The sequence below is a fragment of the Heterodontus francisci genome, chromosome 15, assembly GCF_036365525.1.
Source record: "Heterodontus francisci isolate sHetFra1 chromosome 15, sHetFra1.hap1, whole genome shotgun sequence".
Taxonomy (NCBI): domain Eukaryota; kingdom Metazoa; phylum Chordata; class Chondrichthyes; order Heterodontiformes; family Heterodontidae; genus Heterodontus; species Heterodontus francisci.
In genome coordinates, this window is record NC_090385.1 from 98,190,130 (window position 1) to 98,217,122 (window position 26,993).

General features: G+C 45.4%; 1 protein-coding gene across 3 annotated transcripts in view; it reads left to right on the forward strand.

Moving 5' to 3' along the window:
* The window catches only part of btk (Bruton agammaglobulinemia tyrosine kinase), a 738,635-nt gene that overhangs the window by 679,395 nt on the left and 32,247 nt on the right, over nt 1-26,993 (forward strand). For all 3 annotated transcript variants that reach the window (XM_068047893.1, XM_068047894.1, XM_068047895.1), the window contains exons 13-15: nt 11,274-11,445; nt 12,286-12,502; nt 23,259-23,323. In XM_068047893.1, coding sequence (XP_067903994.1) covers nt 11,274-11,445; nt 12,286-12,502; nt 23,259-23,323 — 454 coding nt within the window. The remainder of the gene's footprint in view (nt 1-11,273; nt 11,446-12,285; nt 12,503-23,258; nt 23,324-26,993) is intronic.

Below are 26,993 nucleotides of genomic sequence, written 5' to 3' on the forward strand. Positions count from 1 at the left end.
ACATTACTGGTCTCCTTATTTAAGGAAGGATGTAAATGCGTTGGAGGCAGTACAGAGAAGATTTACTAGACTAATACCTGGAATGGGTGGCCTGTCTTACGAGGAAAGATTGGACAGGCGAGGCTTGTATCCGCTGTAATTTAAGAGAGTAAGAGGCGACTTGATTGAAACATATAAGATCCTGAGGGGTTTTGACAGGGTGGATGTGGAAAGAATGTTTCCCCTTGTAGGAGAATCTAGAACTAGGGGTCACTGTTTAAAAATAAGGGGTTGCCCATTTAAGACAGAGATGAGGAGAAATTTTTTCTCTCAGAGGGTCATGAGTCTTTGGAATTCTCTTCCTCAAAAGGAGGTGGAAGCAGAGTCTTTGAATATTTTTAAGGCAGAGGTAGATAGATTCTTGATAAGCAAAGGAGTGGAAGGTTTTCGGGGGTAGGTGGGAATGTGGAGTAATCAGTTCAGCCATGAACTTATTGAATGGCGGAGCAGGCTCGAAGGGCTGAGTGGCCTACTCCTGCTCCTAATTCATATGTTCGTATGTTCTTATTCTGAGACTGTATCCCCTGATTCTGGACCCCACCTGCCAGAGGAAACATCCTTCCTGCATCTACCCTGTCGAGCCCTGTAGGAATTTAGTATGCTTCAATGAGATCACCTCTCATTCTTCTAAACTCTAGAAGATACAGGCCCAGTCTCCTCAATCTCTCCTGATAGGACAATCCCGCCATCCCATGGATCAGTCTGGTGAACCTTCGTTGTACTCTCTCTATGGCAAGTATATCCTTCCTTAGGTAAGGAGACCAAAACTGCACACCATACTCTAGGTCCGGTCTCACCAAGGCTCTATACAATTACAGCAAGACTTCTTTACTCCTGTACTCAAATCCTCTTGCAATAAAGGTCAACATACCATTTGCCTTGCTAATTACTTGCTGCACCTGCATGTTAGTTTTCAGTGATTTATGAACAAGGACACCCAGGTCCCTTTGGATATCAACACTTCCCAATCTCTCACCATTTAAGAAATACTCTGCATTTCTGTTTTTCCTACCTAAGTGGATAACTTCACATTTTTCCACATTATATTCCATCTGCCATGTTCTTTCTCACTCACTTAGCCTGTCTAAATCCCTTTGAAGCATCTTTATATCCTCCTCACAACGCACATTCTCATCTAGTTTTGTGTCATCAGCAAACTTGGAAGTATTTCATTTGCTCACCACATCGAAATTGATATATATTGTGAACAGCTGTGACCCCAGCACTGATCCTTGCAGTACCCCACTCGTCACAGCCTGCCAACCTTCAAATAACCCAATTATTCCTACTCTCTGTTTTCTGTTCGTAAACCAATTCTCAGTCCATGCCATTGTATAACCCCTAATCCCATGTGCTCCAATTTTCCTTACTAACCTCCTGTGTGGGACCTTATCGAAAGCCTTCTAAAAATCCAAATACACCACATCCACTGATTCACCCTTATCTATTCTGCTAGTTACATCCTCAAAAAACTGTAACAGGTTTGTCAAACATAATTTCCCTTTCATAAATCCATGTTGACTTTGCCCAATCCTCCCATTATTTTCTAAGTGTTCAGTTATCACATCGTTTATAATAGATTCTAGCATTTTCCCTACTACTGATGTCAGTCTAACGGGTCTGTAGTTCCCCGTTTTCTCTATCCCTACCTTCCAATCTGCAGGAACCAATTCAGAATCTACAGAATTTTGGAAGATGATCACCAACGCATCCACTATCTCTACAGACACGTCTTTCAACACACTGGGATGTAGATCATCAGGTCCAGGGATTTATCAACATTCAGTCCCATTAATTTCTCCAGTACTACCTTTTTACTAATGCTAATTTATTTCAGTTCCTCATTCGCACTCGTCCCTTAGCATTCCTGGGAGGTTTTTTGTGTTTTCCTCCAAGAAGTCAGACACAAGTATTTGTTTAGTTTATCTGCCTTTTCCTTATTCCCCATTATAAATTCTCCTGTCTCTGCCTCTAGTGGGCCCACATCTGTCTTTGCTCATCTTTTCCTTTTTACATACCTAAAGAAACTTTTACAGTCCGTTTTTAATGTTTGTGGCTAGTTTACTTTCATATTTTTTTCCCTTCTTTCTGCATTTCTTGGTCCTCCTTTGCTGAATTCTAAAATGCTCCTAATCCTCAGACTTACTACTGTTTTGGTAGCTTTATAAGCCTCTTCCTTTGCTCCAATATAATCTTTAACTTCACTTGTTAGCCATGTTTGGCTCAGCTTTCCTGCTGGGTTTTTGTGCCTCAAAGGAATGTAAATTTGTTTTAAACCATATATTAATACATTAAATGCTAGCCATCATAACTTTTAATGTAGCTTTCCAATCTACCACAGCCAATTTGCCCCTCATACCTTTGTAGTTCCCTTTGTTTAGATTTAAGACCCTAATTTCGGATTGAACTACATCATTTTCAAACTTAATGTAAAATTCTATCGTATTATGGTCACTCTTCCCTTGAGGCTCTTTTACAACGAGATATTAATTAGCCCTTTCTCATTGCACAATACTGGATCTAAAACAGCTTGTTCTCTAATTGATTCCTCAACATACTGTTCCAGAAAACCATCTCATTTATTCCAGAAATTGGTCCTTCACAGCATTCGTGCTAATTACGTTTACCCAGTCTACATTTAGATTGAAGTCCCCCATGATTACTGTATTATCCTTGTTACATGCACCTCTAATTTCCTGATTTATATCATGCCCTACATTACCACTACTATTTGGTGCTCTTTAAACAACTCCTACCAATGTTTGCTGCCCCTTGCTGTTTGTGAGCTCTACCCAAACTGATTCTACATCTTGATCTTTCGATCTAAGATCCAATCTCACTAAGTTGGCAGGAGTGTGGAAACCAAAAGATAATATTAGAGAGGAATACCAAGATGCAGAGAATACAGGGAGAGATAAGTAGTACTAGAATAAAGAATAGTAATTTAGTAAGTGGGGTCAGAGTAAGGGAGAAAGAAATAAAGTCTAAATCACTGTGACAGTGCATATATATGAATGCGCGGAGTATGGTTCATAGGATTGGTGAGTTCCAGGCACGGATTGCCATGTGGAAATACAATGTTTTGGCAAAAACAGAGACATGGCTCAAAGAAGGACAGAACTGAGTGTCAAATATTCTTGGATACAAGGTGCTCAGGAAAGATCGGAAAAGGAAAAAAGGGGAGGGGTTGTGGTATTGATTAAGGACAGCATTGCAGTGCTGGACAAAGAGGATGTCCCAGTCAGGTCGAGGACAGAATATATTTGGCTAGTGCTAAGGAACAAAAGAGGAGCGATTACAATGCTCAGTGTAGTCTATAGGCCACCAACTAGTGGGAAGGATGTGGAGGAACAAATTTGCAAGGAAATTACAGAGAGATACAAAAATAATAGGGCAGTTATAATGGGGGACTTTAATTATCCAAATATAGACTGGGATAGACTTGATAAGTAGTGTAAAGGGCAGTAAGGGGCAAGAGTTCCTAGAGTATTTGGAAACATTTTCTACAGCAGTATGTTTCCAGTCCAATGGGAAAGGGGGCATTGCTAGATCTGGTTCTTGGACATGAGGTGGGCCAAGGGGATCAAGTATCAGTAGGAGAGCATTTCGGGGACAATGATCATTCTATCATAAGGTTCAGGCTGACTATGGAAAAGGACACATAATAATCCAGAGTAAGAATACTTAGCTGGGGGAAAACCAAATTCAATGGGGTAAGAATGGATCTGGGATGAATAAGTTGGAGCCAAAGATTGGCAGGAAAAACAGTAGCTGAACAATGGGCTACCTTCAAAGAAGAGATATTTCAGGCACAATAAAGGTATATTCTCACAAAAGAGAAAGGTAGGTTAAATAAAGCCAGAGCTCCCTGGATGACAAAAGAGATAGAAATTAAGATAAAGAAGAAAAGGTGTGCCTATGACAGGTGTCAGATAGAAAATACTATTCAGAACCAGGCTGAAAGGAGAAGGTTCAGAGGGGAAATAGAAAGCAGATAAGAGAAGCAAAGAGAGAGTATGAAAAAAGACTGGCGGCTAACATTAAAGGGAATCCAAAAGTCTTCTATAGACATATAAATAGTAAAAGGGTGATAAAAGGAGGACTGGAGCCAATTAGGGACCAAAAAGGGGATTTATGCATGGAGGTAGAGGGCATAGATGAGGTATTAAATGAATACTTTGCATCTGTCTTTACTAAGGAAGAAGATTCAACCCAGGAGGTAATTCAGACACTAGAAGGGTTTAAAATTGATAAAGAGGAGGTATTGGATAGGCTGTCTGTACTTAAAGTGGATAAGGCACCAGGACCAGATGAGGTGCATCCAAGAATACTGAGGGAAGTGAGGGTGGAAATTACAGAGGCACTGACCATAATTTTTCAGTCTTCCTTAGACTCATGGGTGGTGCCAGAGAACTGGAGAATTGCAATTGTTACACCCTTGTTCAAAAAAGTGTGTAAAGATAAGCCCAGTAACTACAGGCCAGTCAGTTTAACTTTGGTGGTGGGGAGATTCCTAGAAAGAATAATTTGGGACAAAATTAATAGACACTTGGACAAATGCGTGTTAGTCAGGGAAAGCTAGCACGGATTTGTTAAGGGAAAAGTCTCCAGCCGCAGATGCTTACTACAGGTGTGCTTGCCTTGGATTACTCAGATATCCACGAGCTCCCACACATCACCTGCCCTATTATCTTTATAGTGTTTAATTAATTGTTTCACTGATTACATTTTAATTAATGTCTCTAGTCCTGCCTATGCTTATATTCTTATTATTTCAATAAATGTTCTACTTACCCTGATGGAAATTCCCTAGTTAAGATAAAAAGGAAATACTCACCAGCCAATCTAATAAGGTTTACTACTATTAGTAAACCTTTACTACTTCTAATAAATCCTAACAATTACTAAAATTACCTGCAATTTGAAAGATAAATGAGAAAAATACTCACCAACCAATCAACTACCTGTTTTTCTATGACGTCACACTTCCATTTTTCTCGGAACACAGTCAGTCCGTTCAGGAGCCACAGACTGGACAGGATTGGACTGGTTCTTTTCAGTGCTGCTGTCTGTCTCCAGGTCCTCCACTCTCCTACTCTTTTAGACAGTGCTGTCTGTAATGAGAAGCTTTTTATGTTGTCTCATGCAACATAAAATGAGATGCATGGAGTTCAGTTGATTGAAGATTTCAAAGCAGAGCTAACTAATATATACAATACAGAGCAAACTATTTACAGAAGCTGACTTTTGGTATTACAGTTACAGAGTGACTCTGGCATGTTGTCACATGACTGTATCCTGGTACTCAGCCAATGACTCCGGTACATATCTTTGAGGATTTGGACTGATAAGATATTTGCACTAGTGCCGGTGTCAATCTTGACCCTGAGTGTATGTTTGCCAGCTTTCTTTGGGCACACAATGTTAATAGCTTCCAGTTGTTTGACTTCATCAACATGATGCGTCAGGTTCACAATGTGGAAGGCCTGATCATCTTCTGTCTGAGAACTGCTTGTCTCTGAGTCTTGTCTCAGATTTATTTCGCTGTGGACCTCATGTATCGGCTTGCATTTATGCAAGGCTCTGGCACTTTCCTTGCTGATTTTGCCATGTTGCTGCACCTGTCTTCTGTTGGCTGTTGGCTCATGTCCCACTGTGATTTCTGGCTGTGTCTTTCGAGCATAGGCAGGCCCAGTGTCCTCTTGCACTGTATGCCTTGTACAGGTCTCAAAATGCAGGGCAATTTCACCATGAGTGGGACAGCCAGCACTTGCCACGTAGCTTGCTTGCTCTTTTTGACCTGGTTATGGTGCCAATATTGTTGGTTCACCTAATATTTGCAGGTGCTGTTGTCCAGCTACAATGGCTTTGTATTTCCTGCCATCTTCCAGCAGTGCATCAATGCTGTGACTTTTCATTTTTCCCAATAGGTCCTTCTGAAATGCTTCAATAGGTGTTGATACAATCACCGGCTCCATTATTCAGTCTGATAGCTCTGATACTGCATCTGCTGACAAACTGGTCTATTGATTCCTGTGGCTGTTGCCTGTAGCACACCAATTCTAGGCGGTGAATTAGAAAATTCACTCTCAATCGGAGCTGATCATCCAGCACTTTCCATATCTTTGCAGGATCTTTCTGGTCCTCTTCAGATAAGCCTGAGGTATTGATTCTGTATAAGCCCTCATTTCCAATTGCTATCATTATTTTTACAGCCTGTTTTTCTGTTTCTGCAATTACTTGATCAGTGAAGCAAATTGCATTCTTTGTTGGGACAGTTTGAACTCGGATAGGATATCCAAGGCTTTCCAGTTCATGCTGGGAAAATTGGTATCCATCTTCTTCCTGTTCTTTTGCTTTAAACTTGCTTTAAGAACTTGCTTTATCTGTACTGTTTCCCCTTTAAGAAGCTCTCTTGGCGGCTTTGATTGACAGCAGCAGGTGTGTGGCAGTGCTTATCTGTTTATTTACTTTTTGGCTCTCTAGTCTGTCTGTTTACACAGTTGTGCAATAGGCATTTCAAATGCTTTCTTTGGGGGTTGTTTATGCAGCCGTTCAGTGGGCAATATTTCATGCTTGAGTGGTTTTACGAGTTTTTTTAAAACTCTAGCTGAGTGAATGAAAGCTCTTCACCTTGGAGTGATTTAATGAATTTCTTTTATAGCTTTAGCTGTGAGCTGCGTGAATGGAGGATTCCCATGCTTTTTGCTGTCGGGTGCCTCCGATGCCGGCATGGACCTGATCAGCATGGGGGTGCCTTTGAAAACAATCGATCAGCCTGAGATGGGGATTATGTTTTCCCTGTTTCTTTCTTTTACTGAGCCTTTTTAAAAAAATCAACTTTGCAAGCACCTCAAAGCTTTGTTTTAAACTCGTGTTCCTGTACCAACGGCATACTGACTGACCCGCTCACAGTGATTGATTTGCAGCCTGTCATGGGAGGTGAGTTTTTTCTCTTTACACTGTTTGGGCCAGTGTTTCTTTTCACTTTCTTTTCACTGTAGGTAGCTTTTTAAAGCTGTTTTCATGTGGTCTTCAATCATGGATTTCGTCTTCTCACCATCGCTGCCACCAGGATACCGTCCATCGTGTTGTGTGGCACTATCAACATGCTAAATGGGATAGATTTCGAACAGATCCAGCAATACAAAACTGGGCATCCATGAGGCGCTGTGGGCCATCAGTAGAAGCAAAATTGTATTCAACCACAATCTGTAACCTCATGGCCCGGCATATCCCCCACTCTACCATTACCATCAAGCCAGGAGATCAACCCTGGTTCAATGAAGAGTGCAGGAGGGCATGCCAGGAGCAGCACCAGGCATACCTCAAAATGAGGTGTCAACCAATGAACCTACCATTGACCAGAACAACCCAGGACTCCTTGTATGCCAAACTGCGTAAGCAGCATGCGATAGACAGAGCTAAGCGATCCCATAACCAATGGATCAGATCTAAGCTCTGCAGTCCTGCCACATCCAGCCATGAATGGTGATGGACAATTAAACAAATAACTGGAGGAGGTGGCTCCACAAATATCCCCATCCTCAAGGATGGGGGAGCCCAGCACATCAGTGCGAAAAATAAGGCTGAAGCACTTGCAACAATCTTCAGCCAGAAGTGCCGAGTTGATGATCCATCTCGGCCTCCTCCTGAAGTCCCCAGTATCACAGATGCGAGACTTCAGCCAATTCGATTCACTCCACGTGATATCAAGAAACGACTGAAGGCACTGGATACTGCAAAAGCTATGGGCCCTGACAATATTCCGGTAATAGTACTGAAGACCTGTGCTTCAGAACTTGCCTCGCCCCTAACCAAGCTGTTCCAATACAGCTACAACACTGGCATCTACCGTGCAATGTGGAATATTGCCCAGGTATATCCTGTACACAAAAAGCAGGACAAGTCCAATCCGGCCAATTACCGCACCATCAGCCTACTCTCAATCACCAGTAAAGTGATGGAAGGTGTCATCGACAGTGCCATCAAGCGGCACTTGCTTAGCAATAACCTGCTCAGTGATGCTCAGTTTGGTTTCCGCCAGGGCCACTCAGCTCCTGACCTCATTACAGCCTTGGTTCAAACATGGACAAAAGAGCTGAACTCAAGAGGTGAGGTGTGAGTGACTGCCCTTGACATCAAGGCAGAATTTGACCGAGTATGGCATCAAGGAGCCCTAGCAAAACTGAAGTCAATGGGAATCAGGGGCAAAACCCTCCGCTGGCTGGAATCATACCTAGCACAAAGGAAGATGGTTGTGGTTGTTGGAGGTCAATCATCTGAGCTCCAGGACATCACTGCAGGAGTTCCTCAGGGTAGTGTCCTAGGCCCAAACATCTTCAGCTGCTTCATTAATGACCTTCCTTCAATCATAAGGTCAGAAGTGGGGATGTTCGCTGATGATTGCACAATGTTCAGCACCATTCGCGACTCCTCAGATACTGAAGCAGTCCGTGTAGAAATGCAGCAAGACCTGGACAATATCCAGGCTTGGGCTGATAAGTGGCAAGTAACATTCGCGCCACACAAGTGCCATGCAATGACCATCTCCAACAAGAGAGAATCTAACCATCTCCCCTTGACATTCAGCGGCATTACCATCGCTGAATCCCCCACTATCAACATCCTAGGAGCTACCATTGACCAGAAACTGAACTGGAGTAGCCATATAAATACCATGGCTATAAGAGCAGGTCAGAGGCTAGGAATCCTGAGGCAAGTAACTCACCTCCTGACTCCCCAAAGCCTGTCCACCATCTACAAGGCACAAGTCATGAGTGTGATGGAATACTGTCCACTTGCCTGGATGGGCGCAGCTCCAACAACACTCAAGAAGCTCGACACCATCCAGGACAAAGCAGCCCGCTTGATTGGCACCCCATCTACAAACATTCACTCCCTCCACCACCGACGCACAGTAGCAGCAGTGTGTACCATCTACAAGATGCACTGCAGCAATGCACCAAGGCTCCTTAGACAGCACCTTCCAAACCCTCGACCTCTACCAACTAGAAGGACAAGGACAGTAAATACATGGGAACACCACCACCTGCAAGTTCCCCTTCCAAGTCACACACCATCCGGACTTGGAACTATATGGTTGTTCCTTCACTGTCGCTGGGTCAAAATCCTGGAACTCCCTTCCTAACAGCACTGTTGGTGTACCTACCCCACATGGACTGCAGCGTTTCAAGAAGGCAGCTCACCACCACCTTCTCAAGGGCAATTAGGGATGGGCAATAAATGCTGGCCTGGCCAGTGACACCCACATCCCATGCATGAATAAAAAATATATAATTAGAAGCTTTTTATGTTTCTAATGCAACATAAAATGAGATGTATGGAGTTCAGTTGATTGAAGATCTCAAAACAAGTTTATTACAGCTAACTATTATGTGTAATACACAGCTAACTATCTACAGAAGCTGCCTCTTGGTGTTACAGTTACAGAGTGACTCTAGCATGTAATCACATGACTGCATCCTAATACTCAGCTCATTAGCATGCTATGATCTTAAAGGGACATCACTCTTAAAGGCAATCACATAAAGTTGTCTGTCTCCGGATCCTCCTCTCTCCCTCTCTTTTAGGTGCTGCTGTCTCTCCATGGTTCCTCCTCTCTCCTGCTCTCTCCCATGTGTATTATGGGAAATCATGTCCCCCTTTGTATATTATAGAGGATAGCAGCCCTTGTGTATGTAAGAGAAAATAGCAGCTCTAGAGATTCGCAGCTCCTGTGTATGTCATAGTCAAGAACAGTCTTTTTGTACACTATAGAGAGTTGCAACCGCTTTGAGTATTGCAAAGAATAGCAGCCCCTGTGTATATTATAAACATAGTATATCTTGTGTAAATTTTAGAGAAATTCTGCCCTTGTGTATGTTATGGGGAATAGTACTCCCTGTGTATATTCTTGAGAGCGAAAGTCCCTGTGTATGTTATAGGGCATAGCAGTGTCTATGTATATTATAAGGAATCACAGCTGCTATGTATATTATGTTGAATAGCAGCCCCTGTGTATATCGTAAAGAACAGCAGCCCTTCTGTATATTGTAGAGAATAGCAGCTCCTTTGTATGTCATGGAGTATAGCAGTCCTGTCTATATTATAGAGGATAGCATCCCCTGTCTGTCTTATTGAGAACAGCAGCTGCTATGTATATTACTGTGAATAACAGCCCAAATCCATATTATAGAGTTTAGCAGCCCCCCTCTTTATTATCAAGAATAGCAGTCCTGGGCAGGGATTGGGAATGTCAGTCTCTTTGTATAACATAGGGAACACCTGTCCCTGTGTATCTTATAGAGAATACCAGTCTGTGTATATTGTAGAGAATAGCAGTCACTGTCCATATTGTAGGGAATAGCTACACCTGTGTATATTATAGAGAACTGCAGCTTCTCTGCATATTATAGAGAATAGTATCCCCATGTATATTATAGTGAATAGCAGCTCCTGTATATTTACAGAGAATAGCAGTCGCTGTGTATATTATAGAGAATAGAAGCTCCTGTGTATATTATAGTGAATAGCAGCTCCTGTATATTTACAAAGAATAGCAGTCGCTATGTATATTATAGAGAATAGAAGCTCCTGTGTATATTATAGAGAATAGCAGTTTCTGCGCATATTGTAGAGAATAGCAGCTCTTTTTTATGTCATAGGGAACAGCAGCCCTTGTATATATTATAGAGGATAGCAGCCCCTGTCTATCCTATTGAGAATAGCAGCTGATATGTATGTTACTGAGAATAACAGCCCCTGTCTATATTATGGCATTTAGCAGCACCCCACCCCCACCCCTCCCCCCACTTTATTGTAGAGAATAACAGGCCTGGGCAGAGATCGGGAATGTCAGTCTCTTTGTGTAACATGGGGAATACCTGTCCCTGTGTATCTTACAGAGAATACTAGTCTGTATATTATAGAGAACACCAGTCACTGTGTAAATTATAGAGAGTAACAGCTCCTGTGTATATTACAGAGAATAACAGCTTCTCTGCATGTTATAGAGTACAGTAGCCACCTGTGTATATTATAGAGACAACCCCAGCATATATTACAGAGAATAGCACTCCCCAAAGAGTAAGCAGCCAGTAATAAATATCATGTGAGTGAAATTTTTGGTGTAATGAAACTCATCCCTCTGAAATCAGAAATTTACCTGCATTCCCTCTCCCCCATGCTATTTCCTCTGGATTCAAGGCTGATATTTCTTCCTTCATTCTCAGGTGCCTGGGAGATCAATCCCGTGGACCTAACATTCCTGAGGGAACTAGGGAATGGGCAGTTTGGTGTAGTGAAACATGGTAAATGGCGTGGGCAGTACGAGGTGGCCATCAAGATGATCAAGGAAGGCTCCATGTCTGAGGACGATTTCATCGATGAGGCTGAAACAATGATGTGAGTAAAGGAAATCGTGAAAACAATGAATGTGATGCTCTAAGCTGTCAATCAGCTAGTTCAGGGTAGGTACTTATATCTGGCATTGCTGCACCTGCCCTGGGAGTGTTTGATGGGACAGTATAGAGGGAGCTTTACTTTGTATCTAACCCCGTGCTGTACCTGTCCTGGGAGTGTTTGATGGGACAGTGTAGAGGGAGCTTTACTCTGTATCTAACCCCGTGTTGTACCTGTCCTGGGAGTGTTTGATGGGGACAGTGCAGAGAGAGCTTTACTCTGTATCTAACCCCGTGCTGTACCTGTCCTGGGAGTGTTTGATGGGGACAGTGCAGAGAGAGCTTTACTCTGTATCTAACCCCGTGCTGTACCTGTCCTGGGAGTGTTTGATGGGACAGTGTAGAGGGAGCTTTACTCTGTATCTAACCCCGTGCTGTACCTGTCCTGGGAGTGTTTGATGGGGACAGTGCAGAGAGAGCTTTACTCTGTATCTAACCCCGTGCTGTACCTGTCCTGGGAGTGTTTGATGAAGACAGTGTAGAGGGAGCTTTAATCTGTATCTAACCCCGTGTTGTACCTGTCCTGGGAGTGTTTGATGGGGACAGTGCAGAGAGAGCTTTACTTTGTATCTAACCCCGTGCTGTACCTGTCCTGGGAGTGTTTGATGGGGACAGTGCAGAGAGAGCTTTACTCTGTATCTAACCCCGTGTTGTACCTGTCCTGGGAGTGTTTGATGCTTACGTTGCGTACTGAAAAATATAAATAAACTCAGGCTGCGTGAAGGAATGTGTCACCTGAACTGGGTAAATGAACTGTCATACTGTACTTCTTTCGTTTTATTAGGACGTTGAAACATGCCAAGTTGGTGCAGTTATACGGCGTCTGCACAAAACAACGGCCAATCTATATTGTCACTGAATTTATGTCAAATGGTTGCTTGTTGGATTACCTGAAAAAATATGGAAGGAAACTGAGCAGCTTACAACTGCTGGAGATGACCAAGGACGTGTGTGAAGCCATGGCGTATCTGGAGTCACATAGATTCCTGCACAGGGACCTGGTAAGGATGGAAAGATCAGAACCTTGTTATGCTGCTCACTTAGGCCATAGGGGATCATCGGGTCTACCAGTCCTGCCTTACGCCATTTATATCCCCAGGCACCATTCCTTGAGTTAAAGGGTACCTCATTGCCACGTGTACATTGGCTTTGACATCTAAGGGCCACAGGAGTCGGAATGTTCATTAATCCACACCTGGATACTACAGATCTAACAGAATTACACCTGGTAAATACAGAGCCATTAGAGTCATACCTGGGAACTAGAAACATAAGAGAGATGCAATTGGGAACTCCAGACCCCCCAAACAGTCAGTAGGAGATAGAAGAGCAAATGTGGAGGCAAATTGCTTAAAAATGCAGAAACAAAAGGGCAGTAATAGTTGGGGATTTCAACTACCCTAATATTAACTATGATAAATTAAATGTAAAAGGCATAGAAGTCATAAAATGTATCCTAGAGAACTTTTTAGCCAGTACGTAGCAAGCTCAGGAAAAACAGGGGCAGTTCTGGACTTAGTTTTAAGGAAAGAATCTGGGCAGGTGGAAGTGGATATCAGTGGGAGAGCATTTTAGTGGAAATAATCATAATTCATTTAGATTTAGGGTACTAATGGAAAAGGATTAAGGTAGACCAAGAGTAAAAGTTTTAAATTGGGGAGGTGGTGGCATAGTGGTAATGGCACTGGACTAGTAATCCAGAGCCCAGGCTAATACTCTGGTGACATGGGTTTGAATCCCACCACGGCAGATGGTGAAATTTGAATTCAGTTAATAAATCTGGAATTAGTCTAATGGCGACCATGAAACCATTGTCGATTCTTGCAAAAACTCATCTGATTCACTAATGTCCTTTAAGGAAGGAGATCTGCTGTCCTTACCTGGTCTGGCCGACATGTGACTCCAGACCCACAGCAATGTGTGGATGACTTTTAAATGCCCTCTGAAATGGTCTAGCAAGCCACTCAGTGGTAACGGTGGGCAATAACTGCTGGCCTAGCCAGCGACACCCACATCCCACAAACGAATAAAAAAACAACCTGTTTTACTAAGCTGAGATGTGATTTGTCAGAAGTGGACTGGAAACAGTCCACCAGTAAAAACAGCGTCAGTGCAGTGACAGGCATTCAATGAGGTACTAAAAAAGGGTTCAGACAAATATGTTCTCACAAAGAAAAAGGGTGGGACTCACACATCTAGATGTCCCTGGATATCAAAGCGCCCACAGAGAAGGCAAAGAAAGAAAGCTTATGTCATATGGCATAAGCTCAATATTGTGGGAAGCCTAGAGGAGTATAGAAAGTGCAGGGGTGAAATTAAAAAGGAAATTAGGAAAGCAAAGAAATGACATGAAAAAATATTGGCAAATAAAATCAAGAAAAACCCAAAGATTTTTATGAATACATAAAGAGCAATAGGATAACTAAGGAAAGAGTGAAACCAATTAGAGACCAAAAACGTAACTTGTGTGGAGGAAGAAAACATGGGCGTGCTTTTTAAATATGCTTTGCATCTGCTTTCACAAAAGAGGGGGATAATGCAGAGATTATATTTGAGGATGAGGAGTGTGAAATATTGGATCGAATAAATATAGTGAGGGAGGAAATATTTTTAGCATCCTTGAAAGTGGATAAATCACCAGGTCCAGATGAAATAAAAACAGACAGTGCTGGAAATACTCAGCAGGTTAGGCAGCATCTTTGGAGAGAGAAGCAGAGTTAATTTTTCAGGTCTGTGACCTTTCATCAAAACACAGACCACAGACCTGAAATGTTAACTCAGCTTCTCTCTCCACAGATGCTGCCTGACCTGCTGAGTATTTCCAGCACTTTCTGTTTTTATTTCAGATTTTCAGCATCTGCAGTATTTTGCTTTTATTATAGGCCCAGACGAAATGTATCCCAGTTTGCTAAGGGAAGCAAGGAAAGAAAAAATGGAGACTCTGATTGTCATTTTCCAATCATTGCTGGGTACAGGCATGGTGGTGGAGGACTGGAGGACTGATAACGTTGTTTAAAAAGGGAGGAAAGGATAGCCTGAATAATTACAGGCCAGTCAGCCTAACTTCAATGGTAGGCAAATTATTAGAAACAATTCCGATAGAAGGTATAAATTGTCATTTCAAGAAGCACGGATTAATCAAGGACAGTCAGCATGGATGTGTTGAGGCAAGGTCATGCCTGACCAACTTGTTTGAATTCTTTTAAGGAAGTAACAAGGTGGGTTTATTAGGGTAGTGTGTTTGATGTAGTTTACATGGATTTTAGCAAGGCTTTTGACAAGGGCCCCATGGAAGACTGATCAGTAAAGTAAAAGTTCATAGGATCCAAGGGAAAGTAGCAAGTTGGATCCAAAATTGGTTCAGTGGCAGGAAGCAAAGGGCAATGGTTAAAGGGTATTTTTGTAACTTGAAGGCTGTTTCCAGTGGGGGTTCGCGGAGCTCAGTATCGGGTCCCTTGCTGTTTGTGGTGTAGACTTAAATGTAGGGTGCATGATTAAAAAGTTATAGAGCACTGAAACAGACCCTTTGGCCCACCAAGTCTGTGCTGACCAACAACCACCCATTTATACTAATCCTACATTAATCACCTATTCCCTACCATCTACCTACAGTAGGGGCAATTTACAATGGCCAATTTACCTATCAACCTGTAAGTCTTTGGCTGTGGGAGGAAACTGGAGCACCCGGCAGAAACCCATGCGGTCACAGGGAGAACTTGCAAACTCCGCACAGGTCGTACCCAGAACTGAACTTAGGTCGCTGGAGCTGTGAGGCTGCAGTGCTAACCACTGCACCACCCCATAAAAGCTAGCATATGATATGAAAATTGGCTGTGTGGTCGATAGGGAGGAAGAAATCTGTTGGCTGCAAGAAGATATCAGTGGACTGGTCAGGTGGGCAGAAAAGTTGAAAATGGAATTCAATCCAGATAAGTGTGAGGTAATGGATTTGGGAAGGACAAAGAAGCAAGGAATACACAACAGATGGTAGGATTCTGTAAAGTGTAGAGGAACAGAGAGACATTGGAGTGCATGTCTACAAATCGCTGAAGGTAGCAGGACAAGTAGATAAGAGGGTCAAGATGGCATACAGGATACTCTCCTTTATTGGATGAGGCCTAGACTATAAGAGCAGGGAGGTTATGCTAGAACTGTATAAAAAGCTCATTACACTGCATCTAGCGTACTGGTGTATAGTTCTGGTCACTACATTACAGGAAGGATGTGATCACACTAGGTGTTCTCTGGTTCGTGGCCATTCCACCAATGGCAACAGTCTATCCCTATCTATTCTATCCGGTCCCCTCATGATTTTGAATGCATCTATCAAATTTCCTCTCATCCTTCTCGTCTTGAAGGAGAACAACTCCAGCTTTTCTAATCTATCCTTGCAACTGAAGTCCCGCATCCCTCGAACCATTCTTGGACATTGTTTCTGCCCCCTCTCTAATGCCTTTACATCCTTCCGAAAATGCAGTGCCCAGAATTGGACACAATACTCCAGTTGATGCTCGCAGTATCACCATAACTTCCTTGTTTTTGAACTCTTTCCCTCTATTTATAAAGCCCCGGATCTCATATGCCTCATTAACATCTTTCTCAACCTGCGCTGCCACCTTCAACAATTTTTGCACATATACCCTTAAGTCCCTCTGCTTTAATTTGTATTGCCTCTCCCCATTCTTCCAACCAAAATGTGTCACTTCACACTTCTCTGTATTAAATCTCATCTGCCACGTGTCTGCCCACTCAACCAGCCTGTCTATGTCCTTGTGAAGTTTATCTCTATCCTCTTCACAGTTCAAAATACTTCCAAGTTTTCTGTCATCCACAAATTTTGAAATTGTTCCCTGCATGCCCAAGTCTAGGTAATTAATATATATCAAGAAAAGCAGTGGTCCGAGTACCAATCCCTGGGGAACCTCACGATATACCTTCCTCCAGTCTGAAAAACAACCATTCACCACTGGTGGTGCTGTTGTTGTCTGGTGTACTGACCTCTACCTGGCAAAGTTTGAACGCCAACTCTCTAGCGCTTTCTCCTACCTCCCCCTGGACATGACCCCACAACCAAACAACAAGCCATTGCATCCGGGACTGTCACGAACCTCATCTCCTCTGGAGATCTTCCCTCCACAGTCTCAAATCTCATAGTCCTGTAACCCCAGACAGCCCGCTTCTACCTCCTTCCCAAAATCCACAAACAGAACTTTGCTGGCAGACCCATTGTTTCAGCCTGTTCCTCCCCACCGAACTTATTTCTTCCTATATTGACTATTTCTTCTCCCCTTATCCAGTCTCTTCCCACCTACATCCATGTCTCATCCGATGCCCTCCGTCACTTCTACAGTTTTTAGTTACCTAGCCCTCACCGTCTCCTATTCACCATGGATGTCCAATCCCTCTACACCTCCATCCCCACCAGGATGGTCTGAGAGCTCTCTGCTCCTTCCTGGAACCGAGATCCAATCAGTTTCCATCTACCACCACCCTCCTCCGCCTGGCTGAACTTGTTCTCACATTGAACAATTTCTCCTTCAATTCCACCCACTTCTTCTCACTTCCTCCCAATAACAGGTGATGTTGTGGGTACCCACATGTGTCCTAGTTGTGCCTGTCCTTTTGTGGGATATGTAGAAAATTCCTTATTCCAGTCCTACTCAGACCCCCTCCATCACCTCTACTTCCAATACATTGATGACTGTATCAGTGCCGCTTCTTGCTCTCGCCCTGAACTGGAAAATTTCAGTGACTTTGTTTCCAATTTCCACCCTTCTCTCACCTTCACACGATCCATCTCATACACACCAAGGAACTACAGTCCCATTAGAGAGTCACACCCAGGAATTACACACAAATTAGACAGTCACACCTGAGAATTAAACACACTTTAGAGAGTCACACTTGGGAATTACATATAAATTAGAGAGTCACACCTGGGAATTACACACAAATTAGACAGTCACACCTGAGAATTAAACACACTTTAGAGAGTCACACTTGGGAATTACATACAAATTAGAGAGTCACACCTGGGAATTACACACAAATTAGAGAGTCACACCTGGGAATTACACACAAATTAGAGAGTCACACCTGGGAATTACACACAAATTAGAGAGTCACACCTGGGAATTACACACAAATTAGAGAGTCACACCTGGGAATTACACACAAATTAGAGAGTCACACCTGGGAATTACATACACATTATAGAGTCACACCTGGGAATTACACACACATTCTAGAGTCACACTTGGGAATTACACACACATTAGAGAGTCACACCTGGGAATTACACACACATTAAGAGAGTCACACCCGGGAATTACATGCACATTATAGAGTCACACCTGGGAATTACATACAAATTAGAGAGTCACACCTGGGAATTACACACACATTAAGAGACAAACCCGGGAATTACATACACATTATAGAGTCACACCTGGGAATTACATACACATTATAGAGTCACACCCAGGAATTACACACAAATTAGAGAGTCACACCTGGGAATTACACACACAATAGAGTCACACCTGGGAATTACACACACATGGAGAGTCACACTTAGGAACAACAGTTCCATTAGAGAGTTACACCCAAGAACAACAGTCCATTAGAGAGTCACACCTGTCTATTACACACAAATGAGAGAGTCACACACGGGAATTACACACAAATTATGAGAGTCACACCCGGGAATTACATACACATTATAGAGTCACACCTGGGATTTACACACACATGGAGAGTCACACCCATGAATAACAGTCCATTAGAGAGTCACACCTGGGAATTAAAGTCCATCAGAGAATCACACCCGGGAACTACAGTCCATCAGAGAGTCACACCCGGGAACTACAGTCCATTAGCGAGTCACTCCCGGGAACTACAGACCATCAGAGAGTCACACCCGGGGACTACAGACCATTAGAGAGTCACACCCGGGAATTAAAGTCCATTAGAGGGTCACACCCGGGAACTAAAGTCCATTAGAGGGTCACACCCGGGAACTAAAGTCCATTAGAGAGTCACAACCGGGAACTACAGTCCATTAGAGAGTCACACCTGGGAACTACAGACCCATTAGAGAGTCACACCCGGGAACTACAGACCCATTAGAGAGTCACACCTGGGAACTCCAGTTCCATTAGAGAGGCACACCTGGGAACTCCAGTTCCATTAGAGAGTCACACCCGGGAACTACAGACCCATTGGAGAGTCACACCCGGGAACTACAGACCATTAGAGAGTCACACCCGGGAACTACAGTCCATTAGAGACTCACACCCAGGAACTACAGACCATTAGAGAGTCACACCCAGGAACTACAGACCCATTAGCTAGTCACGCCTGGGAACTACAGACCCATTAGAGAGTCACACCTGGGAACTCCAGTCCCATTAGAGAGTCACACCTAGGAACTACAGACCCATTAGAGAGTCACACCCAGGAACTACAGACCCATTAGAGAATCACACCCTGGAACAACAGACCCATTAGAGAGTCACACCCGGGAACTACAGACCATTAGAGAGTCACACCCGGGAACTACAAACCCATTAGAGAGTCACACCCAGGAACTACAAACCCATTAGAGAGTTAAACCCGGGAACTACAGACCATTAGAGAGTCAAACCCGGGAACTACAAACCCATTAGAGAGTCACACCCAGGAACTACAAACCCATTAGAGAGTCAAACCCGGGAACTACAAACCCATTAGAGAGTCACACCCAGGAACAACAGACCTATTAGAGAGTTAAACCCGGGAACTACAGACCATTAGAGAGTCAAACCCGGGAACTACAAACCCATTAGAGAGTCACACCCAGGAACTACAAACCCATTAGAGAGTCAAACCCGGGAACTACAAACCCATTAGAGAGTCACACCCAGGAACTACAAACCCATTAGAGAGTCAAACCCGGGAATTACAGACCATTAGAGAGTCACACCCGGGGACTACAGACCCATTAGAGAGTCAAACCCGGGAACTACAGACACATTAGAGAGTCAAACCCGGGAACTACAAACCCATTAGAGAGTTAAACCCGGGAACTACAGACCATTAGAGAGTCAAACCCGGGAACTACAGACCATTAGAGAGTCAAACCCGGGAACTACAGACCCATTAGAGAGTCACACCCGGGAACTACAGACCATTAGAGAGTCAAACCCGGGAACTACAGACCATTAGAGAGTCACACCCGGGAACTACAGACCCATTAGAGAGTCACACCCGGGAACTACAGACCCATTGGAGAGTCACACCCGGGAACTACAGACCATTAGAGAGTCAAACCCGGGAACTACAGACCATTAGAGAGTCACACCCGGGAACTACAGACCCATTAGAGAGTCACACCCGGGAACTACAGACCCATTGGAGAGTCACACCCGGGAACTACAGACCATTAGAGAGTCAAACCCGGGAACTACAGACCCATTAGAGAGTCACACCCGGGAACTACAGACCATTAGAGAGTCAAACCCGGGAACTACAGACCATTAGAGAGTCACACCCGGGAACTACAGACCCATTAGAGAGTCACACCCGGGAACTACAGACCCATTGGAGAGTCACACCCGGGAACTACAGACCATTAGAGAGTCAAACCCGGGAACTACAGACCCATTAGAGAGTCACACCCGGGAACTACAGACCATTAGAGAGTCACAGCCAGGGACTACAGACCCATTAGAGAGTCAAACCCGGGAACTACAGTCCCATTAGAGAGTCAAACCCGGGGACTACAGTCCCATTAGAGAGTCACACCCGGGGACTACAGTCCCATTAGAGAGTAACACCCGGGGACTACAGTCCCATTAGAGAGTCACACCCGGGGACTACAGTCCCATTAGAGAGTCACACCCGGGGGACTACAGTCCCATTAGAGAGGCAAACCCAGAACTACAGTCCCATTACAGAGTCACATCCGGGAACTACAGTCCCATTCGAGGGTTACACCCGGGGGACTACAGACCGATTACTGAGTCGCATCCGGGGACTACAGACCCAATGCAGAGTCGCACCTGTGAACAACAAACCCATTAGCTATTCACATCTGAGAATTGCAGATCTAGAATCAGAACCATATCTGGGAAAATCACAAAGTAAGAACCAGCCAGCCTTGTGTTAGAGTTGTAAACATTGTCTGACCAGCCTGATCCCATTTTGGGGGCATGTGAGGTTCTAATTTGCTGGAAGTGAATCATAATCCTCTTTAATGCCTTGGCTTTTTCCTGATTAAGGATATGAATTACTAACTAACTGAAGGACAGGAGTTAGGTGAGCTCATAAGGGTCACCAATTCACAATCGTTGTGGTCTTTGGTTTGGTGGCGCCATTGTGGTATAGTCAAATGACCTTGATCGACAGTTGTTTGGTATTGGGAATCTAGACTCAGCAAAGACAGTGAGGACTTTCACATGGTAGCTGGACAGGATCAATGGCTATTAAATCTTAGTATGGACAAGTTCAAGATGTTCCATATTGGAAGTAAAATTAGGAGATCTATGTTACTGCATGTGGAATAGAACCAGTCAGATGGGAAGTTGAATGAGAGTTGGGAGAGAACATTCCCATTGCCCACTATGCTCAATGTGAGGTAGCAGTATGCAGGCCAATATTATCAAATCCAGAAGTCTTGCTGCTGTGCAGTGCCACAGCTGGCATAATGCACATCAATGTGGAGAGACCTGAGAAGTTGGGATTGCTCTCCTTAGAGCAGAGAAGCAATGGGAGATTTACCAGAATTGTTCAAAATTGGTGATTTTGATGGAATACATAAGGAGAAATGGTTTCCCCTGCAGAAGAGTCTGTAACCCGAGAACGCTGATTGAAAAAAGGACCAAAGGTTCTGCCAGAACTGGCTTTTTAAGGCTGCATTCCCAGTCCAGTCTGGCCCATCCCTGTCTGGTCCAGCCTGGCACAGTCCATACCAGTCCAGCCTTGCCCATTCCTGTCTGACCCAACCTGGCACAGCTCATTGCAGCCCAGTCTGGCCCATCCCTGTCTGACCCAGCCTGGCACAACCCATTCCAGTCCAGCCTTGCCCATTCCTGTCTGACCCAGCCTGGTACAGCCCAGTCTGGCCCATCCCTGTCTGGTCCAGGCTGGCACAACCCATTCCATAGAAACATAGAAAATAGGAGCAGGAGTAGGCCATTCGGCCCTTCGCGCCTGCTCCACCATTCATTATGATCATGGCTGATCATCCAACTCAGTAACCTGTTCCCGCATTCGCCCCACACCCTTTGATCCCTTTAGACCCAAGAGCTATATCTAACTCCTTCTAGAAAACATACAATGTTTTGGCCTCAACTGCTTTCTGCGGTAGTGAATTCCACAGGTTTACCACTCTCTGGGTGAAGAAATTTCACCTCATCTCATTCCTGAATGGTTTACCCCGTATCCTTAGATTATGACCCCTGGTTCTAGACTCCCCACCATCGGGAACATCCTTCCTGCATCTACCCTGTCAAGTCCTGTTAGAATTTTATAGGTTTGTATGAGATCCCCCCTCACTCTTCTTAATGGCACAACCCATTCCAGCCCAGTCTGGCCTATCCCTGTCTGACTCTCCTTTTTCACACTAGATTTTCACTAGACAACCATCGGCGGATATTTAATTGAGCTGACACCAGAAATCAGGGGCAGCAAGTCCCAATTCAGGAGGAATGTTGGCACAATCTGCGTGGAATTTTGAGCTTAGTACTGGTCAGAGTGAGCATGCCTTGCTGCATGACAGCATTAAACCTGGACATGGGTTTACAATTTAAAGAACTGGAATGAGTTTGTACTGCTCAAAAGACAGGCAGTTCAGAGGAGCCCTTGTAGGATACTTCAGGATAAGCCTACACTCAGTTGGTGGGCAGAATAAGAGCTCAGGATGTTCAGGCCAAACTTAGATTTTTAAAATTCATTCTCAGGTGTCACTGGCAAAATCATAATTTATTGCTAACACATAAAAGGTTGCTGGGTGTGCTCTTTGAACAGTTGAGCAGTTTTGTTTTACATTTGAGGGGCTTGCTGGGCCATTTCCGAGAGCAGCGAAGAGTCAATCTCGTTAGTGTGGGTCCGGAGTCACACCTAGGCCAGACGGGTTCCAACGACAGATTTCCTTCCCTAAAGGGCATTAGTGAACCATTTGGGTTTTTACGACAATCCAGCTGCTTCATGGTCACTTTTTGTTTCCAGATTGTTGATACTGAGTTCCCACTCGCGTCCAGGCTCCTGGATTACTAGACCAGGCCTCTGGATTACTGGGCCAAGCCTCTGGATTACTAGACCAGGCCTCTGGATTACTGGGCCAGGCCTCTGGATTACTAGACCAGGCCTCTGGATTACTAGACCAGGCTGCTGGATTACTGGACCTGGCCTCTAAATTACTAGACCAGGCCTCTGGATTACTAGACCAGGCTGCTGGATTACTGGACCTGGCCTCTAAATTATTAGACCAGGCCTCTGGATTACTAGACCAGGCCTCTGGATTACTGGGCCAGGCCTCTGGATTACTAGACCAGGCCTCTGGATTACTGGGCCAGGCCTCTAAATTACTAGACCAGGCCTCTGGATTACTGGACCAGGCCTCTAAATTACTAGACCAGGCCTCTGGATTAGTAGACCAGGCCTCTGGATTACTGGGCCAGGCCTCTGGATTAGTAGTGATCAACTGCATAAACAGGTTTTACCAGAAGACGCAGCTCAGGTTTCTGACCCATCATGTTCCCTGTTTTATTACCACAGGCTGCTAGGAACTGCTTGGTCGATGAGGCAGGGACTGTGAAAGTATCGGATTTTGGGCTAAGCAGGTGAGATGCAGTTTCCTCTTTCATGAATCATGAAATTTGTGTTGAGACTGTTTATTCCATTTGGATTGTTTTTGGAATTGATCGACGACAGAGGCCTGGCACTTCACAAAGTAGAGTGAGACAGAGCGCAATTCACCCCTGGGATGGGGTTAGCTTACTTGCTAATCCTGACTGAGGTTGGTGTGGGCGGGGCTCAGGGTGGTGTGGGCAGGGCTGAGGGTGGAGTGGGTGTGGCACAGGATGGTGTGGGCGGGGCTCAGGATGGTGTATATGGGGCTCAGGGAAGTGTGGGCGGGGCTCAGGGTGTCATAGAGTCATAGAGTCATACAGCATAGAAACAGGCCCTTCGGCCCACCGTGTACATGCCGACCATAATGCCTATCTATACTAATCCCACCTGCCTGCATTAATTCCATATCCCTCCTATGCCTTGCTCATTCATGTACCTGTCCAGATGCCTCTTAAATGTTGCTACTGTTCCTGCCTCCACCACCTCCTCAGGCAGCTCATTCCAGATACCCCTGGTATCTGGAATTTGTTTGAAAAATTTACCCCTTTGATCCTCTTTAAACCTCTCAGCTTAAATCTATGCCCTCTAGTTTTAGTCACCCCCTACCAAGGAAAACAGACTCTGACTGTCTACTCTATCTATGCCTCTCATAATTTTATATACCTCTATCATGTCCCCTCTCAGCCTCCTTCACTCTAGGGAAAACAGACCCAGCCTATCCAATCTCTCTTTATAACTCAAGCCCTCCAAACCAGGCAACATCCTTGTGAATCTTTTCTGCACCCTCTCTAGCTTAATCACATCTTTCCTGTAGTGCGGTGACCCAGAACTGCACACAGTACTCCAAATGCGGTCTAACCAACGTTATGTACAACTGTAATATGACGTCCCAACTCTTGTACTCAATGCCTCCAATGATGAAGGCAAGAATGCCATACGCCTTCTTCACCACTGTGTCTACCTGTGTTGCCACTTTCAGGGAACTATGTACTTGCACCCCAAGGTCTCTCTGCTCAATAGTGGCGTGGGCAGGGCTCAGAGTGGTGTAGGTGGGCTTTGGGATGGAGTAGGTGGGGTCTGGGGTTTGCAGGAGGGGTTTGGGTTGGTGCAGGTGGGGTTTGAGGTGAGTAAGTCGGGTTTGGGGTGGTGTAGGAGGGGTTTGGGGTGAGTAAGTGGGGTTTGGGGTGGTGTAGGAGGGGTTTGGGGTGAGTAAGTGGGGTTTGGAGTGGTGTAGGCAGGGTTTAAGGTGGTGTAGGGGTGTTTGGGGTTTGTAGGAGGGGTTTGGGGTGGTGTACGTGGGGTTTGAGGTGGTGTAGGTGGGGTTTGAGGTTTGTAGGAGGGGTTTGAGGTGGTGTAAGTGGGTTTGGGGTGGTGTAGGCGGGCTCTGGAGTGGTGTAGGTGGGTTTCGGTGATGTAGGTGGGGTTTGAGATGGTGGAAGTGGGTTTGCAGTGGTATAGGCGGAGTTTGTGGTGGTGTAGGCGGGGTTTGTGGTGGTGTAGGCGGGGTTTGAGGTGGTGTAGGCGGGGTTTGCGGTGGTGTAGGCGGGGTTTGCGGTGGTGTAGGCGGGGTTTGAGCTGGTGTAAGTGAGTTTGGGGTGATGTAAGTGGGTTTGCAGTGGTATAGGCGGGGTTTGTGGTGGTGTAGGCGGGGTTTGTGGTGGTGTAGGCGGGGTTTGAGGTGGTGTAGGCGGGGTTTGCGGTGGTGTAGGCGGGGTTTGCGGTGGTGTAGGCGGGGTTTGAGCTGGTGTAAGTGAGTTTGCGGTGGTGTAGGCAGGGTTTGCTATGGTGTAGGTGGGTTTGAGGTAGTGTAGGCAGGGTTTGAGGTGGTGTAGGCGGGGCTTGTAATGCTTATGGGGTTTGAGGTGGTTTAGGCGGGGTTTGAGGTGGTATTGGCGGGGTTTCGGGTGGTGTAGGTGGGGTTTGAGGTGATATTGGTGGGGTTTGAGTTGTGTAGGTGGGGTTTGAAGTGGTGAAGGTGGGGTTTGAGGTAGTGTAGGTGGGGTTTGAGGTGGTGTAGGCGAGGTTTGAGGTGGTGTAGGTGGGGTTTGAAGTGGTGTAGGTGGGGTTTGAGGTGGTGTCGGTGGGGTTTGAGGTGGTGTAGGTGGGGTTTGAAGTGGTGTAGGCGAGGTTTGAGGTGGTGTAGGTGGGGTTTGAAGTGGTGTAGGTGGGGTTTGAGGTGGTGTAGGTGGGGTTTGAGGTGGTGTAGGTGGGATTTGAAGTGCTGTAGGTGGGGTTTGAAGTGGTGTAGGTGGGGTTTGAAGTGGTGTAGGTGGGGTTTGAGGTGGTGTAGGTGGGGTTTGAGGTGGTGTAGGTGGGGTTTGAGGTGGTGTAGTTGGGGTTTGAGGTAGTGTAGGTGGGATTTGAAGTGCTGTAGGTGGGGTTTGAGGTGGTGTAGGTGGGGTTTGCGGTGGTGTAGGTGGGGTTTGAGGTGGTGCAGGTGGGGTTTGAAGTGGTGTAGTTGGGGTTTGAGGTGGTGTAGGTGGGGTTTGAAGTGGTGTAGGTGGGGTTTGAGGTAGTGTAGGTGGGGTTTGAGGTGGTGTAGGTGGGGTTTGAGGTGGTGTAGGTGGGGTTTGAGGTGGTGTAGGTGGGGTTTGAGGTAGTGTAGGTGGGGTTTGAGGTGGTGTAGGTGGGGTTTGAGGTGGTGTAGGCGGGTTTTGAGGTGGTGTAGGCGGGGTTTGAAGTGGTGTAGTTGGGGTTTGAGGTGGTGTAGGTGGGGTTTGAGGTGGTTTAGGTGGGGTTTGAGGTGGTGTAGGTGGGTTTTGAAGTGGTGAAGGTGGGGTTTGAGGTGGTGTAGGTGGGGTTTGAGGTGGTGTAGGTGGGGTTTGAGGTAGTGTAGGTGGGGTTTGAGGTGGTGTAGGTGGGGTTTGAAGTGGTGTAGGTGGGGTTTGAGGTGGTGTAGGTGGGGTTTGAGGTGGTGTAGGTGGGGTTTGAGGTGGTGTAGGTGGGGTTTGAGGTGGTGTAGGTGGGGTTTGAAGTGGTGTAGGTGGGGTTTGAGGTGGTGTAGGTGGGGTTTGAAGTGGTGTAGGTGGGGTTTGAGGTGGTGTAGGTGGGGTTTGAGGTGGTGTAGGTGGGTTTTGAGGTGGTGTAGGTGGGGTTTGAAGTGGTGTAGGTGGGGTTTGAGGTGGTGTAGGTGGGGTTTGAGGTGGTGTAGGTGGGGTTTGAGGTAGTGTAGGTGGGGTTTGAGGTAGTGTAGGTGGGATTTGAAGTGGTGTAGGTGGGGTTTTAAGTGGTGTAGGTGGGGTTTGAGGTGGTGTAGGTGGGGTTTGAAGTGGTGTCGGTGGGGTTTTAAGTGGTGTAGGAGGGGTTTGAGGTGGTGTAGGTGGGGTTTGAGGTGGTGTCGGTGGGGTTTTAAGTGGTGTAGGTGGGGTTTGAGGTGGTGTAGGTGGGGTTTGAGGTGGTGTAGGTGGGGTTTGAAGTGGTGTCGGTGGGGTTTGAGGTGGTGTAGGCGGTTTTTGAGGTGGTGTAGGTGGGGTTTGAAGTGGTGTAGGTGGGGTTTGAGGTGGTGTAGGTGGGGTTTGAGGTGGTGTAGGTGGGGTTTGAGGTGGTGTAGGTGGGGTTTGAGGTGGTGTAGGTGGGGTTTGAAGTGGTGTAGGTGGGGTTTGAGGTGGTGTAGGTGGGGTTTGAGGTGGTGTAGGTGGGGTTTGAGGTGGTGTAGGTGGG